The sequence below is a fragment of the Onychostoma macrolepis genome, chromosome 11, assembly GCF_012432095.1.
Source record: "Onychostoma macrolepis isolate SWU-2019 chromosome 11, ASM1243209v1, whole genome shotgun sequence".
NCBI classification, from domain to species: domain Eukaryota; kingdom Metazoa; phylum Chordata; class Actinopteri; order Cypriniformes; family Cyprinidae; genus Onychostoma; species Onychostoma macrolepis.
Genome location: NC_081165.1, coordinates 11,155,430 through 11,171,238, shown reverse-complemented (window position 1 = coordinate 11,171,238; position 15,809 = coordinate 11,155,430). Strand labels below are relative to the sequence as shown.

General features: G+C 35.2%; 2 protein-coding genes across 6 annotated transcripts; one reads left to right on the top strand and one right to left on the bottom strand.

Annotated features, from left to right (window-relative positions):
• Positions 1–128: 128 nt before the first annotated feature.
• Positions 129–6,184, bottom strand: rrp9 (ribosomal RNA processing 9, U3 small nucleolar RNA binding protein). 2 transcript variants are annotated; one of them, XM_058792060.1, is made up of 15 exons: positions 5,983–6,184; positions 5,770–5,855; positions 5,570–5,682; positions 5,421–5,488; positions 4,394–4,435; positions 4,181–4,307; positions 3,933–4,057; positions 3,085–3,177; positions 2,860–2,960; positions 2,642–2,776; positions 2,412–2,474; positions 1,758–1,912; positions 1,420–1,499; positions 1,100–1,173; positions 129–332 (listed from the first exon to the last, which is right to left on the bottom strand). In XM_058792060.1, exons 1-15 carry the CDS (start codon positions 6,049–6,051, stop codon positions 239–241), a joined length of 1,425 nt encoding a protein of 474 aa, XP_058648043.1. In that variant the 5' UTR covers positions 6,052–6,184; the 3' UTR covers positions 129–238. The 2 variants fall into 2 exon arrangements, with proteins under 2 accessions (XP_058648043.1, XP_058648045.1); XM_058792062.1 differs by having other exon boundaries at positions 1,767–1,912; positions 5,983–6,183.
• Positions 6,185–8,030: 1,846 nt separating this feature from the next.
• On the top strand, positions 8,031–14,593 carry si:ch211-213o11.11 (probable G-protein coupled receptor). 4 transcript variants are annotated; one of them, XM_058791725.1, is made up of 2 exons: positions 8,031–8,302; positions 10,956–14,593. In XM_058791725.1, exon 2 carries the CDS (start codon positions 11,057–11,059, stop codon positions 12,365–12,367), a length of 1,311 nt encoding a protein of 436 aa, XP_058647708.1. In that variant the 5' UTR covers positions 8,031–8,302; positions 10,956–11,056; the 3' UTR covers positions 12,368–14,593. The 4 variants fall into 4 exon arrangements, with proteins under 4 accessions (XP_058647708.1, XP_058647710.1, XP_058647709.1 ...); XM_058791727.1 differs by lacking the exon at positions 8,031–8,302 and adding an exon at positions 9,953–10,062; XM_058791726.1 differs by lacking the exon at positions 8,031–8,302 and adding an exon at positions 10,048–10,090.
• Positions 14,594–15,809: the final 1,216 nt, after the last annotated feature.

Here is a 15,809-nt window from a genome sequence, read left to right as displayed (position 1 = left end):
GTCTTCATTTGGCTCACAGATTAATCAACAAATGCATTTCATTTGAGTTAAAAATGTAATGACTATACCACTAATAACAAATTTGAGCTTGTATGTAGAGCTCTGGACATAATGAGCAGCAAAACAGATAAACTCCATAGACATTTAATCAAAAGCTCCTCTTTTACATCACATTCTGACATATTAACAAAAGAAGAAAAAAACAAAGCTACCAAAAGTTTCCTGATACCAAACCAAATCACTGGCCAACTTCTTGCTCTTGAGCTTGTCTTTTAAGAGGAATGATATATAGTCCGTTCCTAGCTTCCTTTATTCTCCACCATCGGCCCAATCTGAAAAAGACGAAAAAAGATACACTGAACTTAATGTCAACATGATGATGTGTGTAAATGCTGTGCAAGAACCAATTCACTTCATATTTGTGCCATCTTGTGGTAGTACAGCCTTATTGCATAAAATTATGCCCTCGAAAGTACACAGCATTAGGATTAACAATTGAATATAAAAAAAGTTAAAAAGTCAAAAATTAAATATTAATATTAACGTTATAATACATTAATGATATTAATAAATGTAAAAATAAATTTAAGTGCATCTGGACAAAAAAAAAAAAAAAGATCCACCTTTCTGAATATCTTTATTTAGTGATTGTTAGCTGAACACAGAATTATCATCAATATAACAGCAAAATAAAACTCCTAAAGAACAAACTCAACATTATTTGAAGGAATTTTTAATGGCCAATACAACTGATAATTACTAATATTTAAACACCAATGGCTGTTATAGTGTATAGTGCTTACGTTTTACATATATATATATATATATATAAAAATACACACACACATATACATATATACACATTTAAATAATGACCAATAAAATACACAGAAAATTGCTGAATTCCGTTTGACTAAAGAATATTTAATGTGCATTTACTATTGTTTGACAATATAATTATTGGACTTTGCAAATGACACTATATAAAAGTATAAAATGACAATTTTAAATGTCATTACAAATTTAAATAATAAAATGTTGATCATCAGATGCAGTTAATTGCAAAAACACTACTTCCCAACAATTAAAAATACTTCACCTGTGCTCCTGTCCAACTCCCGCCACAAGAAACTTCCCAGAGTTTGAGAACTTCAGACTGTTGACAAATCCAGTCTAAAAGAGCAATAATACAAGCTTATTAGCATTAATTATACCGCAGGTACACTTACTGTAAGAGACGCACATCATCACTGTGGACATTGTGCAGTTGTGAAAAATAGTGGTATTATGAACTGATACATTATTCATCCTCTCCAGATGAAGTACATGGCTTTATCCACACACACACAATAGGACGTAATTCAATAGCAGATGGGCAATAACCAGTCTAATAGAGCTGTATGGATGTGTACTGCTCACCATAGGGACGCTGAAGAGCGGCTCCAGGCCTCTGAATCCCTGCCCACACTTCCACAGCTGCACCGCTGAATTATGGGAACCTGGGGAGGGACAACAATGATGTTGATGGTAATCAGGTGTTTGGAGAGCAGTCTCGTATGGAAATACAGAAGGCGGAGAGCTTTGTGAACAAGGTCAAAGTGGAACGAGGACAGATTATGATGGTAATATTGCACTTGCGGGTAATCGTGTGTGTGTGGCAAAAAGGCAAATGAGAGTTTGTGGGCGGTTGTACTTTTAAGTGCAGTGGGTTTGTTGGCCGTGAGTGATACCAGGGTTGTGTGTGTGTGTGTGTGCACCTGAGGCACCTGATGCCACGATGTCAGAGTTGTGCAGCGCCGCCACAGAAGACACCCAGTAGGGCTGCTCCAGACCAGTGTTGCCATGGCTACCGTGGGCTTGCTTCACTGTGCTCACCGGCTTCTTCTTATTAACCGTCCAAATAGATATAGAGCTGTACAAAACCAAAGCACGAGTGAAATGGAATCATTTATCCATTAAACCAGGGCAATGAGGGGTGCAATGAAAATTCATGGAATACAAGACAACATTTACATGCAAAATAATTTCATTTATTAGAATACAAAAAGTACACTAGGTTTTTAAGTATTTTGCTTCAAAATGTATTATATATATATATATATATATATATATATATATAGTTTTCTTTGTGCACAAAAAGTATTCTTGTAGCTTCATAAAATTATGGTTGAACCACTGATGTCACATGGACTATTTTAACAATGTCTTTACTACCTTTCTGGGTCTTAAACGTATCAGTTGTGTTGCTGTCTATGCAGGGTCAGAAAGCTCTCAGATTTCATAAAAAATATCTTCATTTGTGTTTCGAAGATGAACAAAGGTCTTACGGGTTTGGAACGACATGAAGGTGAGTAATTAATGACAATTTTCATTTTTGGGTGAACTATAACTTTAAATGAAAAAAGTCTTACCCATCATCTCCACCTGTGACCATGTGTTCTTCATTAATAAGCTGGATACAATCAATGGAGCCCCTTCAGACAGACAGAAGACATGGACAAAATCATCATTACATGCAGGGAGGTGAAGATAATTCATCCTTAAAACTGACCAAATAAATTAAATCTCAACCATTTACTTAACCAGGCCCAATATTGAGGTCATAATTAAAGAAAGGTCATGACCACAAACTTAAACTCACTCGTGTCCATGAAAAACAAGCTGTGATTCCTCAGCAATTTTCCACACTCGGACTGTCCGGTCTCGTCCTCCTGCAGTCACGCATCTCTCTCGACTCAAACAGTCCAACCCGGTGATCATGTCCTGATGGCCGAACCTGACGACAGACACAAATGAACACAAAAAATTAAACCTGAGAATAAAGAGTCTCCTGTTTTATTTAAGAGCTGGTGTACCTACAGGGTTTCTACATAAGCGTTCTCATCCACGCTCCACACTTTTATTGAGCGGTCATGTGACGCGCTGTAGAGGGTGTGAGTTCCTCGTCTAAAGGCCAAACCCTGCGGAGGAAGCATCGAAGCAGAAGCAACAAATTCAGTTAAATGTGAGCAAACATTTAGTAAATGCTCATCACCTAAAGTCACAATATAATATCTAAATATATATTAGAGATGTTCTACTCACCGATACAGCACCTTTGTGTCCTTTAAACTTGTACAGATGTTTACATGTCATCGGATCCCAGATCATGATGAACTTATTCATGTCTCCACTAGCCTAGAAAACAAAATCACACCTATTCAATTGCATCCAGCTTTGTGTTTTCAACTAGTTGACAAAAACTGTAATAGATCAAATTTATCAAGGCAGTTCCAGGTAATATAGAGTAAAATATAAGTAAAATCACTCTAAAACCATTCATAAATGTAACATTATAACACACGCACACACATACACATAATATCTTTTTAATATTTTCTATTTGAATATATTTTACAGTGTATTTTATTCCTAAGATGAAAAAGATGAATTTTCAGTCTTCAGTGTCACATGATCCTTCAGAAATCATTCTAATATGCTGATTTGCTGCTCAAGAAACATTTCTTATAATTATCATTTATCAATTATCAGTTAAAAATGGCTATTTTTTTTTTCAGGATTCTTTGATAAATAGAAAATTCAATAGAACAGCATTTATTTGAAATAGAAATCGTTTGAAACATTATAAATGTCTTTACTGTCACTTATCAATTTAATGTGTCCTCGCTGAAGTACTAATTGCTTTATTAAGTACTTACAATAAACAGTAAAGGACATAGATGCCTTTGACATACTTTGAAAATACTGGATTTCAAAAATTCCTAAACATTCATTGAAATGATCGAACATATTACTGAAATTAATTTCAATAAATTGCTTACTTGGGTATAAATATATAATACAGCCCGTTCAAGGCCCAAATTATGGACCGAGGAAAAATTAATTGGTAGAAAACTGATAAATAATATGACCCAGTGAATTCCAGCTCTCACCAGGTATTTTCCATCAGATGATATGGCCATACACAGGACGTGAGTGGTGTGTCCCACATGACGCGCTTCTGTTCCCTTCCGTCCTCCTGCGATCTTCTGCACCTTCTTCCCGCTCTCCACCTCCCCTGCAGATCATAATCATCTTTCATTTAGCAGCACACTGACTCAAGTTCATACTGTACAACACAAGCTTAAATACCTCAAAACGTTTAACATTAAGCAGAGCGAAGTTGACCTGTCAGACTCACATTTGATGATGGAGCAGTCTTTGCTTGCCGAGAAGATGTATTTCTCATCCGGGGTGATGACGAGACATGTGACAGGTAGTTTGTGTCCTCTCAACAACCTGATCTCTGCTGGGTCTGGAGCTATGATCTAGAAGAGACGACACAGTGATGTTACAAACAGGAAGTAACCGTGGCAAATCAAGATGCACAGCAGCTAATAAAAACATCACTCACTTCTTTGGCTATCAGTCTTTGCAGTTTGCCTTTCTGTTCCAGCTGAGGAGGATGAAGAAAAACAAGTGATTATGAGACAACGGAGAATATTGTAAAAAAAGTTCATGAAAAATCCACTCACTGTAGCCATACACAACATCTTCCAAAATAACAGTTTTAACGACAATCAACACAGATTCTGAGCAAGTTAATTAAAAATATCTTAATATATTTTTTTTAAGTCATCTTTTGTTTACAATGAATCAATCATAGGTGACCCTGGACCACATAACCAGTCTTAAGTCGCTGGGGTATATTTGTAGCAATAGCCAAAATTACATTTTATGGGTCAAAATTATACATTTTTCTTTTATGCCAAAAATCATTAGGATATTAAGTAAAGATCATGTTCCATGAAGATTATTTAGTAAATTTCTTACCGTAAATGTATCAAAACTTAATTTTTGATTAGTAATATGCATTGCTAAGAACTTAATTTGACCAACATTAAAGGCGTTTTTCTCAATATTTTGATTTTTTTGCACCCTCAGATTCCAGATTTTCAAATAGTTGCATCTCAGCCAAATATTGTCCGATCCTAACAAACCATACATCAATGGAAAGCTTATTTATTAGCTTTCATATGATGTATAAATCTCAAAAGTTATTTTAAATGTTTTTGAGATTGCTTTGGTAGAAATATTACAAAACAGCTCCTTCCTGTATTAATATAAAAACACAAATAATTCAACAACTCAGAGCAACCCAACTTAAATTAGCCATGACTGTAAATATTAATATGCGAGCAGATTTTAAACAAACAAAGAAATTATTTAAAAATAAAAACACCTTGAGCTGTGAGTTGTTAAATTATTTAATATTAACTTGAAGTCTCAGGAGCAATTCAAGCACACATTTTAGCTCAAAGGGGTTCAGCTGACAAAACAGTTTGGGAATCCCTGTGATAAATCAATGTAAATGTTCATAACTTGTTAAGAAACTCTCGATATCAAATACTAGCGATGACACCCAGCTGAAGTGGACCTACCACATCCTCCTGCAGTCTTCCAGCTATGAGGTCCGCTTCAAATGACTCCTGCTCAGCTCTCTTGTCCTCTGCCGAAGACAGCACAGGGTTCACAGGTTCAGAGAACAGCGGCAATCGTTCAGTGCGTGCGGATGCTTGATCTTACAAACCTTCCTCTCTCAGCTGCTCCAGGTAAAGCTTGGCCAGGCGAAGTTTCTTCTCTTGCGGCGTCTCCTCGATCTCGTCGTCTTCGTTTTCCTGTTGTTTTCTGTTTGGATCAGCACTGCAGAAGAAGAAGACATCGGCGATTTTTTAATATAACATCAGCGTTCACCAAACACAACAAACTACAGCACGTTATATCAGTTACCTTTCATTTTCCGAGTCACTCGATATTTCTTCATCCTTTCGCTTACTGAATTTTTTTGATCTGCCTTTGCCATCATCTGCATTACTCTTGAAATGCAAAAGAACAATACTGATATCAATTTTAGTTTAATCAGAGGGCATCAAATAGCATTACGGAATCTAAAAAGATAAATAAAAAGTATTTCTCAGTGCCTTCAACTAAATGTAGACGTACCTTTCTTTTTAAATCTCCTTTATTAGGAGCCGCAGAGATGACTTTTTTCTTTATAAAGAAAGACGACATGATGGAGCATAAAACTATTTGTTTTATTAAATAATTTAGCGCTGCTTGTCTGCCACTCACATGTTCACAAACACATGCTTCCTGCAGCTCTTCTTCGCGGATGGCTTTGCTTGTGTGTTTGCGCTACAGCGCCGCGTAATGGAGAGACTTCACATTACATCCACCGCTTCAACTGAGGTGCTGTGATTGTACACAGTGTGGGACTAACACCGACATAAACATAATAACGATATTATTATTATTAATGGGTAAAATTATGCAGTATAAATGCATAATTCAGTATACAACTACTACTATATTACTACTACATTATATATAGGCCTACATAAAATTACACTCACACATACTACTGTACATACTATATTACTAAACACAAACTAATACTACTGCCAATAATAATAATAATATATAAAGAAATAAAATAATAATGATGATGATGAATATATAAATAAATCAAATCAAATACACACACACATACAAATATGTAATAAAACATAAAATATGATCAAATAATAATCATTATTATTATTAATGGATAAAATAATGCATTATTAAGTATACAGCAACTACTCCTAATAATATTATACATCTACTGCCTCATTATTTATACATAAAATACACACACACATACTTTCCAGAAGGCCAACAATTCACTAAAAATGTTTTTTTATTATTTGTTATTGGTCTTATGAAGTATTCTAATTTGTTGAGAAAGTGAAATGGTGGGTTTTTGTTAAATGTGAGCCTAAATCATCACAATTAAAAGAACCAAAGACTTAAACAACTTCAGTCTGTGTGCATTGAATTTATTTAATACACGAGTTTCACAATTTGAGCTGAATTACTGAAATAAAGGAACTTTTTTTTTATTGAGATGCACCTGTACTAGTACATACTATAGGCCTAATACTAAACATACACTAATACTACTGCCAATAATAATATTTTATAAAGAAATAAAATAATAATGATGATGATGATGAATATATAAATAAAATAAAATACACACATACATACAAATATGTAATAAAACATAAAATATGATAAATAATAATAATAATAAATATTATTATTATTATTATTAATGGATACAATAATGCATTATTAAGTATACAGCAACTACTAATAATAATACTATACTTCTACTACCTCATTATATATACATAAAACACACACACACACACACACACACACACACACATTAGTACATACTATAGGCCTAATACTAAACATACACTAATACTACTGCCAATAATAATATGTTATAAAGACATAAAATAATAATGATGATGATGAATATATAAATAAATCAAATAAAATACACACATACATACAAATATCATTATTATTATTATTATTAATGGATACAATAATGCATTATTAAGTATACAACAACAACTACTAATAATACTATACTTCTACTACCTCATTATATATACATAAATTACACTCACACATACTACTGTACATACTATAATACTAAACATACACTAATACTACTGACAATAATAATAATATATAAAGAAATGAAGTAATAATAGTAATGATGATGATGAATATATAAAGAAATCAAATAAAACACAGACATATATACAAACATGTAATAAACCCCATAATTAAGTATAACAATATAATATAATATAAATGTTGCAAATCAATTAAAATATTAAATAAACATGCAGTAAAAACAGATAAGTACACTACTACTACTACTAATAATAATAATTCTAATACATTATTATTATTCTATTATTCTATTATCATTCTATTATTTTTGCTTTTATTTTTATTGCATATGTTTGTGCATATGTGTGTATTTTTATGTTATTACATTTTAGACTTTACCATACTGTGAGTGATTGTTACTACTGGTGACTGCCCCAGTCCTGTGATCAGTCAGCTGTGTTCTCTCTCTCTCTCTCTCTCTCTCATGTTGTTGTGTTGTTGGATTCACCTGCAGCTCTCTGGCTCCTCAGTGAGGGGAACTGGCACAGTATAATTACTCTGTCTAGATGTTGCAGTAGAGTCTCCTAATGGACTGATCTGTACATCATGTACGTCTGTCGCTGTAATGACTTCCGCTTGTCTTAAGTGCAAAGACCGTGGAGCCAAACACAACTCCATCAAGCTCTCTACACCACAGACAGAGTGAGCGCTGGATAAACTTCACAGACTTCACGTGACTGATGGACAGACCCTGGACTTGAGAACATTAAATGATGCTTGAGCAGACTTAGTTGACAAACATCAGGTGAGATTTTTTATTGTCTTATTTTATGTTGTATATTCATTAGTTCTTTAAAGAACCTATATTCTGTGGCACAGTATGTTTGCTGTGTTTTTTGTTTTAAACATTTCGTTTATTAACCTGAAAATGTAAGTGTTTTCCCATCATTTTTAATCCAATGTGTTTAAAGCACAAATAATTTCTCAGTAAAACAAACAATTTTACATTTTAACAAGAGCCTATACACTGGAGAACTATAGCAATGTTTTAATGATGATAAATTACACAAAAATGCTTTTCTTAGTTATTTAAATCCATAAATGTAACTATTTAGTTAGCCTTTCGGATTAAATTTTTCATAATGCAACAACACTAACTGAATTTCAGTGCATGTGGGGTTGTCGCCACTTGTGTGTGTTTTTCCTAAATTCAAAATTCAACAGTACATAATAAAAGCAGGACACCTCTTTCATAAACCAAAACCCAAAAACTTGCACATCTGTTTATTAGACAATCTGGGTTGAGCAGAGAGATTACTGGCTGAAAAACACATGGATTAAAAGTGGAAGTCACTGATTCACCAGAGCTGTATATCTGTATCAGGGGGGATGGGGGACTCTGTTATTTGTTTCTTTGCCGTAATTTTCAACTACTTTTCACCCAGAAGCCTCTTCTGAAGTTATTTTTTGCTCTGAAAATGGACGTAGTGCGAGGTCAAGGCATTACCAATAAACAAACTGATTAACCTAAAACACGCTAGAACGTTCTGTGCAGCCGTAATGGTGGTGATGTAATACAGCCGCTGTGCATTTTCATGCCAAATTACTCCGCATTCATTTTCTAGCCCCTATGGACATGTGCTGATGAACTGTGACTAGAAGATTAGAGATTAGGATTATTGGCATTGTGAAATTACATGACTGGTGGAGGTCATAATCATTCTTGGCTGACCAGTTTCAAAAGATCTTTTAAACAACACTGTAGAATTATTCAAGACACTGTAAAATTTACACTGAATTACTGCGGTTTGAAAGACCGCAGTAATCTTTTTTTTTTTTTTTTTATAACCTTTTGAATTCTCTTTGACTTTTTTTAAATAAAAATGTGAAATATTATTATAATTTAAAAGAACTGTTTTCTATTTGACTATATTTTAAAATGTAATTTATTCCTGTGATGCAAAGCTGAATTTTCAGCATCATTACTCCAGTCTTCAGTATCACATGATCCTGCAGAAATTATTCTAACATGCTGATTTGCTGCTCAAGAAACATTTCTTATTTTTTTTATCAATGTTGAAAACAGTTGTGCTGTTTAATATTTTTGTGGAAACTGTGGTATGTATTTTTCTGGAATCTTTGATAAATACAAAGATCATAGCTCAAATAGTAGTCAACATTTGAAGTGGATCAAAAAAGTTGTCCTGAGACAAGAACGCATTTTGGTTTTAGGTTTTAGGACAACTTTAATGAAAGGTTTTGATCCACTTCAAATGTTGACTAGTGTATACTTACCTACCCACACCTTTATACATATTGGCTTACTTTAATCTGTCGCTATATTACACCCATCACCTTAAGAGTTCATTGCTATCAGAAGTTTTGTAGGCATTACAGTGACTCTCCAGTAAATGACATCAGTGAGATGATGTGTGTGGCTGTGTGAGAGTGATTATGTGTGTATCGTGACGTTTGTGGCGTGAGTGCATTGTAGTGCTGTGCAGGTGACAGTGAGCTCACGCTAACGCTAATGCCAGAGAAACCCCAGCAGCTGCAGCCAAACAAGTGAGCTCATTATACTCCGCTTCAAAAGGTTAGAGCACCACGAGCACCATGAATTATTCGAACTGATCAAGCCTCCCTTGCTTTCTCAATGTTTAGCCACACATGTCCACAAAACAATCACAACAATGCACTGGACATGTTAGGCTAATAGGCTGTCGATTTAGAAATGTTACTAAAACCTGCCCTCAAAAAATGCGCTTGTATAATGGTAATATCATGTTTTTGGACACTGGCATGATGGTAATACCATGGTATTTTTCAATATATTTGAAGTATGTAAATATAGTGCCATCTGACACAGTATACCATAGTACTGCTGTAGTATTGTATTGTATTTTAAAGGCCTGAACATAGCTGATTTTTTGAAAAACCAAACTTGGACTAAATACAAAAAATCCTGCACACTGTAGCTTGCCATTTTTAAAATAATATATATTTAAAACAGAATAATGTTCCAGGAAAGACATTAAGAAGAGCATTTGTGGTTAAAAAGTATATTAATTTATATTTTTTTTTAGAAAATGACCAATCGTTTCGCTAGATAAGACTCTTATTCCTCAACTGGGATTATGTAGAGCCCTGCATTGAAACTGCAATTTGGACCTTCAACCCGCTGATCCCCATTGAAGTCCACTATAGATACCAGGAGAAAAATTAATGGAATATTTTCCTCAAAAACCTTCATTCCTTTTTATTCGAAGAAAGAAATACTCCTTTTTATACTGCATTAATATCTTGGATGACATGTGGGTGAGTAAATTATCAGGAAATTTTACTCAGGAAATGAACTAACCCTTTAATGCACCTTTCAATTTGGTAACGTGTTCTTGTGCATGTGTTCATCTGTACTGTAGTCATACTAATTTTTGTGTATCATTTCATACATTCAACAGTGCTGACCTTTGACCTCCAACAATGAGTCCCCATTCCTGACCGGTGGAAGATGGAGAACCCTGCGTTTCTGCTTTGAGTTTGGTGCACCAAGCTGTAAACAATGGAGGCATCTGGATTACCTCCGCCAGCACAGCATAACGAAACTGAACTGAATGAGACATTGAGTCATGTCCACCCTATGCATCTGGCTCCCAGCATGCAATTAGGGAGCATGTCCAACCCGCAATCACGTTTACGAGACATGTCGGGCCTCGTGGTCATGGTGACTCTTAATGCAATCGCGCTCTTGGCCAATAGCGGAGTGCTTGCCGTAGTGGTGAAAGTGCCACATCTCCGCAAGTTCAGTTTGGTGTGTCACCTCTGCATCGTGGATTTGTTATGCGCCGCTCTGCTGATGCCGCTTGGCATCGTCTGCACCTCACCCTTTTTCGCTGGTATCGTCTTTTCCGTACTTGAATGCAGGTTGTACATTTTCCTCAATGCCTTTCTCGTATCTGCCTCTATCTTTACGGTTACTGTGATTAGCATCGAACGCTACTTCTACATCGTGCATCCCATGAGGTACGAGGCTAAAATGACTCCTTGGTTATCTGCAGCCGTGATGGGATTCGTCTGGGTGGTGTCTACTTTGCTAGGACTTGCTACCGTCTTTGGGTGGCCCAGTTATGGAAGTAGAAGCTCCATTGCTGCCACCCATTGCTCTCTACATTGGAGCCACAGTGGACACCGGAGAGTATTCGCTATTTTATTCTGCACTGTTTGCTTTTGCGTTCCAGCTGCTATTATTATCGCCGTCTATGGGAATGTGTATAAAGTCGCCCACACGGCTGCCCGGGAAAGAGGGCCCATCCCGAGCTGGACGATGGCAACTGCTCATCCGAAGCGTCGGTCTGATTCCGTCAACAGCCAGACCACGATCATCACCACAAGCACGAGCATCCGCAGAAATCAAGTCCTTCGCAGGAAAAGGAGAACGCTGGTTGGTGGGAAAGCGGCTCTAACTTTGGCCATCATCGTGGGTCAGTTTCTGCTCTGCTGGCTGCCTTACTTCGCCTTCCACCTGCATTTGTCGCTGGGATTCTCCCATAGTACCTCTGAAGAAGCCGAAGGACCGGTGACATGGCTGGCGTATTCAACTTTCGCAGTAAACCCGTTTTTTTATGGCCTGCTCAACCGTCAGATCAGGGAGGAGTTGTGTAAGATGCTCTTCTGTTGCCGATCGGCCGGCAGACCAGTGCGACCCTCTGCGTCGGGCCACGAACGTTCGGGACATGAAGACTTTTTTCATTTTTTGCACAGGAGCGGCGACAGGGACGGAGTTAGATGCAGTTATCACATGGTTACACCGAGGAGCACGCTGGAGCAGACTAGTTTTAGGATACCGGGGCAAATACCTGAAGAGATCACCTAAACAAAATATTCAGATTTTCATTTTTCATGTTTTTAGTTGCATTTTTATTATAAATTATTGTTAGCTTTGAAATTAAAATTCATTCTATCTGTTTTCTAAATGCATTCTATTGATCTTATTGTGAACAATTAATCCATGGCAGGGATCAAAAACTGTAAACTGTGTGCAAACTGTAAAATATATTTAGGAGCATGTGTGTGAATGAATATTGTGTTTTTCCTTAATAACAGGACACAAGCAGACATTTACAAACAAAATAATTTTGCTACACTAGCTTTTTAAATATTTTTACTTCAATCTGTTATAATAATTGTGACCCTGGACCACAAAACCAGTCATAAGTAGCACGGGTATATTTGTAGCAATAGCCAACAATACATTGTATGGGTCAAAATGATTGATTTTTCTTTTATGCCAAAAATCATTAGGATATTAAGCAAAGATCATGTTCCATGAAGATATTTTTTGAATTTCCTATCGTAAATATATCAAAACTTAATTTTTGATTAGTAAACTGTGTTGCTAAGAACTTAATTTGACCAACTTTAAAGGTGATTTTCTCAGTATTTTGATTTTTTTGCACCCTCAGATTCCAGATTTTCAAATAGTTGTATCTCTGCCAAATATTGTCCGGTCCTAACAAACCATACATCAATGCAAAGCTTATTTATTCAGCCTAAACAAAAATTACCCTTATGACTGATTTTGTGGTCCAGGGTCACAATTATGTTAATATGTATAGGCCCTCTTTAAACTCAGACTCTTATTTTGAAATGTCTATGCTGTACTATTGTACATATTACAATATAAACACCATAAAGTAAGCATTGTCATAATCTGTCAACAGTAAATCATAAGCACGTTTTGCATGGCATTCACAGACTATGAATTATTTTGAACTGCGCAACAGCCCTGTATTTCTACATGTGCAAAATTTATTTAATCAAATCATAGCCTTTAATAATCACATATAGGCTATATCATGATTCCTGTTTTTCCATCCCCAAATTTAAGACCCCTTAAAATGATCATTTGTTATACCATTTAAAATATCATGACCTTAAATTTGAAAGGTTTTGAAGGTTAACACATTCTTTTAGCACACGCATCATTAAAGTAGCTCTTTTACATTTTTTTCAACTCATGGGAAAAAAGTAAGCGTCAAACCCTGCATGTTTATACTGTATAAACATGCATATATATACTGCACTGCAAACCAATATTAAGATCTGTTGCATTTTATTGAAAGACTATAACAAATTGTTCACAATAAGATCTGGCATGTGCATTAAGAAAGCAAACAGGGTAGGTTTTGATGCTACATATAGACTTTTAATAGGTCAGCCCCACTGTGACTGGCAACACAGTGACAACCAATGAACAACAAATGCCTTCATCCAATCACAACTCTTTCTAGTGGTGACTCCACCCACATGTTTACAAACACAGAGCTGATTAGGGTTTATATGACATTATGAACTGAAATGAAATATTTGTTGCCTAAATTTTAATGTCTTCAGGCTAAACCAATATTTACATTAATATGTTTAAAGTACTACAGAAATGATCGTTTCCTCTGTTGTATTACTGTATTTCTACTGCACTATTTAATATGTTATTTTCAAAACTGAATAATATAATGACCAAAATCTTTACAAATCTTCATACAAAAAAGAACTCATAAAACATATTTTTGAACCAATTTTGACTTATTTATAATGCAAAGGATGACCTCAGCTATCTGCTGTATTTCTTTTCTACTGTAAAACTGTAAATATCACACATGGACTGAAGTGACAAAGACAAATTGTTTCGTTGTTCAATAAAGACACTAGTCACGGAAAGCTTGACATATACTGGTTCAGTTCCATGCAGCATATGTTCAGTTGTTGCATTTAGAGTTCATTGTGCTGATTGAATGGTGTGCTATATGGAGCCACCCATTACATCACACTATGTATTTATTTGTGCTTTCTTTATTTATACAAACAATGTGGCCATTACTGTTTTTGTTTTCATGGAGATGGATAGAGCTGTATTTGTGTATTTATGGGGAGGATGGTACTGTACATATGTACAACTGATTTTCTTGTATTGTTTATTTCAGATGTACATCTTCATTCAGGCTAATTAGTCACTCAACAATGAAATACAATAAAGAATGAGCCACATATTAATCAGTAACTAATAACATTTACGTGCTACACACTACCAAAACTTTGAGGTCAGGAAAAAAAAATAAATCAAAAAAATATTTTTAAAAAATCTTACCAATCCAAAACATTTGTGCATTTACTCCATTTTTGTTGCATTTCCCCTGTTGAACTCTGAGTGTTTATGAAAATCCTGTGACTTAGGCCAAGTACATAGGATTATATAATTTAGTAAATCTGCCAGAGGACAGCTTTTTCACAGTATTAGTGCAAAGCAACACATTTAAACAGGTGGAAAGATGATTTTCTGAATTCTGTGCATTTCAGCTATATCAGTTCAGCTCTCCGTCTATTCTCTGAAAGTGTTTCCTGTAATTATATCTCCATAATATTTTGGGACATGTTTTTAATTCTAATGGGGAGATTTGAATGCAGATTAGACTTAACGGATAAAGCAAACTAAACTAGGGCAGCTAGTTTTTAAAAGGCGTTGGTCTGACCTCACAATCCACAAGCAGCCACAGTGAGCAAAGGTGAACTGGAAAAAATGCCACAAACTGTGAGATTAAACAATGATGGTGATAAATATGAGAGTTTTCCATAATAAAACACCACAATGATACTATAGATAAAAATAGATGATGAAACAAGTGAATGAAATGAAAAAAATCACGTCCTTACATTGACAGAGGGACTTTGAGTTCTTTTGTCTCAAGCCAAAAAACAACCACCTAGCAACCAACCAGAACACCCTGGCAACCACCTTAACCTGGCAGCAAGAGTTGGCTACAACAAAATTTCTCTGTTTTCTCAAAAGCAATACAAATGTATACAGAATAATAATAAGAAGAAATGTATGAATTACGGTGGAAGTGATAGTTTTTAAACTGTATTATGTATTTAGCATCTGCTATGTGTGTTGAACTATAAATAGAAACCAGTAATCTGATATAACAGTGAAATGCATTTTCCAAAGAGCATAATTGTAAAATCTGCAAGAATGCCAAATGCCAAAAAACAAAAGTTAATTGGTTTCTCTTGGTATTTTGCACATACTCATTCAAAAAATAATGTCCAGAGGCTTTAATGCTAGAATATTTGACCAAATTTACAAACAAACACTAAACACTGATCTTACTAAATCCCAATTAGTGCTTAAAATCAATGCTTCCATTCTGTTAAATATTCTTGATCCACTGGTTCTTTTAAGAGCTCTTCTAAGCTTACCAGCAGTCTGCATTTCACCGGTCACTAGTGGGGTATTTATAGCAGATGTATCAGTGGGGGCT

What these genes read in the sequence shown, in the direction of transcription:
- si:ch211-213o11.11 (XM_058791725.1), top strand. Translation starts at nt 11,057, where the DNA reads ATGGAGGCATCTGGATTACCTCCGCCAGCACAGCATAACGAAACTGAA.
- rrp9 (XM_058792060.1), bottom strand. Translation starts at nt 6,051, where the DNA reads ATGTCGTCTTTCTTTATAAAGAAAAAAGTCATCTCTGCGGCTCCTAAT. An exon ending in GGAGCAGCTGAGAGAGGAAG is followed by an intron (nt 5,489 to 5,569) that starts GTTTGTAAGATC and finishes TGTCTTCGGCAG; the next exon opens with AGGACAAGAGAGCTGAGCAG. An exon ending in AACGCTTATGTAGAAACCCT is followed by an intron (nt 2,777 to 2,859) that starts GTAGGTACACCA and finishes GTCTGTCGTCAG; the next exon opens with GTTCGGCCATCAGGACATGA.